Raw genomic sequence first — 1337 nt, forward strand, 5'->3', positions numbered from 1 at the left:
AGAACACACACAAAAATTAACCGTAGACACACACTTTCTTCTTTGCTTGGAATAGATTGTTATTTCTTCAGATGAACCTTGAATACTGTAAATATTTTACATGTATGAGTCCTGCAGGACCCACATGATTTCTTAATAATTACAAATGTTCACAAGTTGGCATGATGCTATGCATAAGAAGATACCTCATGTATGTTAGACTAAGACCAATTGAGGAGACATCAACTTGACATTCGGCATCTCCTTTACTCTGGGTCAAACACTCATTGATTGAAATAGAAGAGAATTAAATCTGGTTAGACTATTTCTTCTTGATCCCATCAAGGATAACTGAGTTTACATACATTAAGTACACAATTATGGTGTGACATCACTATATAATGTCCTAATTCTGACTATATTATGAAATAGAACCCCCTAATTAACCCTAAGGAAGAGTTAATTAACAGGAGTAGGTGGTCATTCTTCTAATTCTGCCTTTAACTTTTACATTATTGGTGGGAACAAATGGCCCATGGCTTTCATTGATTTATGAACTTAACTGAAGTTTTACTGTGCATCACCTTATGAAACATTGTACAAAAATGATAATATTCCAAATATTTTTAGCCTGTCAGTCAACTGCTTCTGATAAAACTAAATTTTATGCCCAGGTCCCAAGTTCACACCAAACTCCTTTAAGGATGCATTGAATCTTCCACATTTAGAAAATTGAATTACAAAGAAAAACTTTATTCTTTTTGTTAAAGATCTACTAGCAAAAGAACCTAGGTCTCAGGTGCTACATAGATAGATAGGGACTTACAAGTGTGTATGAAATAACATGATACACTTTTTGACAGATTTGGAAAATGTTATTCTAGAACAAGATTTCAAGGTAAATGATTCTATGAGTGGATTTCGATGGGAATTTTTTTTTATTTTTATTATTACTCCAGTAGTTATATTTTTCAGAAAGACCAATATTTTTTATTGTTCAAGATGTTTAAGAGTGGTTTCAAATGAAGGCAATTGACTCTTTAGATCTTTTTAATTTAGTTTCAACCTAACACTGAAAAGAAATATTCATAAGAACCTATTTATAAATGGAGATATGAACTCGAAATATTTGCAATGGTTTTTCATCTTGAGATGAAATCAATATTCTTAGTTATATCCATATTATGTTATGTCAGTAAATATCACCTGTTGAGATTGTATGATTTACTGTCATTATTTTCATAGTAAATAAAGGATCTCAAGATTAATTTATCATGTGAACTTTAATTCATGAGTTATACAGAACCTCAGCATTTTCTACATCCCCATATTGCCTCTGAGAACTATATATAAATTTT

At 31.0% G+C, this 1337-nt stretch overlaps 1 protein-coding gene across 1 annotated transcript in view; it reads left to right on the forward strand.

Annotated features, from left to right (window-relative positions):
* Positions 1-823: 823 nt before the first annotated feature.
* LOC101581313 (retinal dehydrogenase 1-like) overlaps positions 824-1337 on the forward strand; it is a 115685-nt gene continuing 115171 nt past the window's right edge. Inside the window, exon 1 of the mRNA XM_023722994.1 lies at positions 824-877. Within this exon, the coding sequence (XP_023578762.1) occupies positions 824-877 (54 nt within the window). The remainder of the gene's footprint in view (positions 878-1337) is intronic.

Source organism: Octodon degus, unplaced genomic scaffold, assembly GCF_000260255.1.
Source record: "Octodon degus isolate 3935 unplaced genomic scaffold, OctDeg1.0 scaffold00095, whole genome shotgun sequence".
NCBI classification, from domain to species: domain Eukaryota; kingdom Metazoa; phylum Chordata; class Mammalia; order Rodentia; family Octodontidae; genus Octodon; species Octodon degus.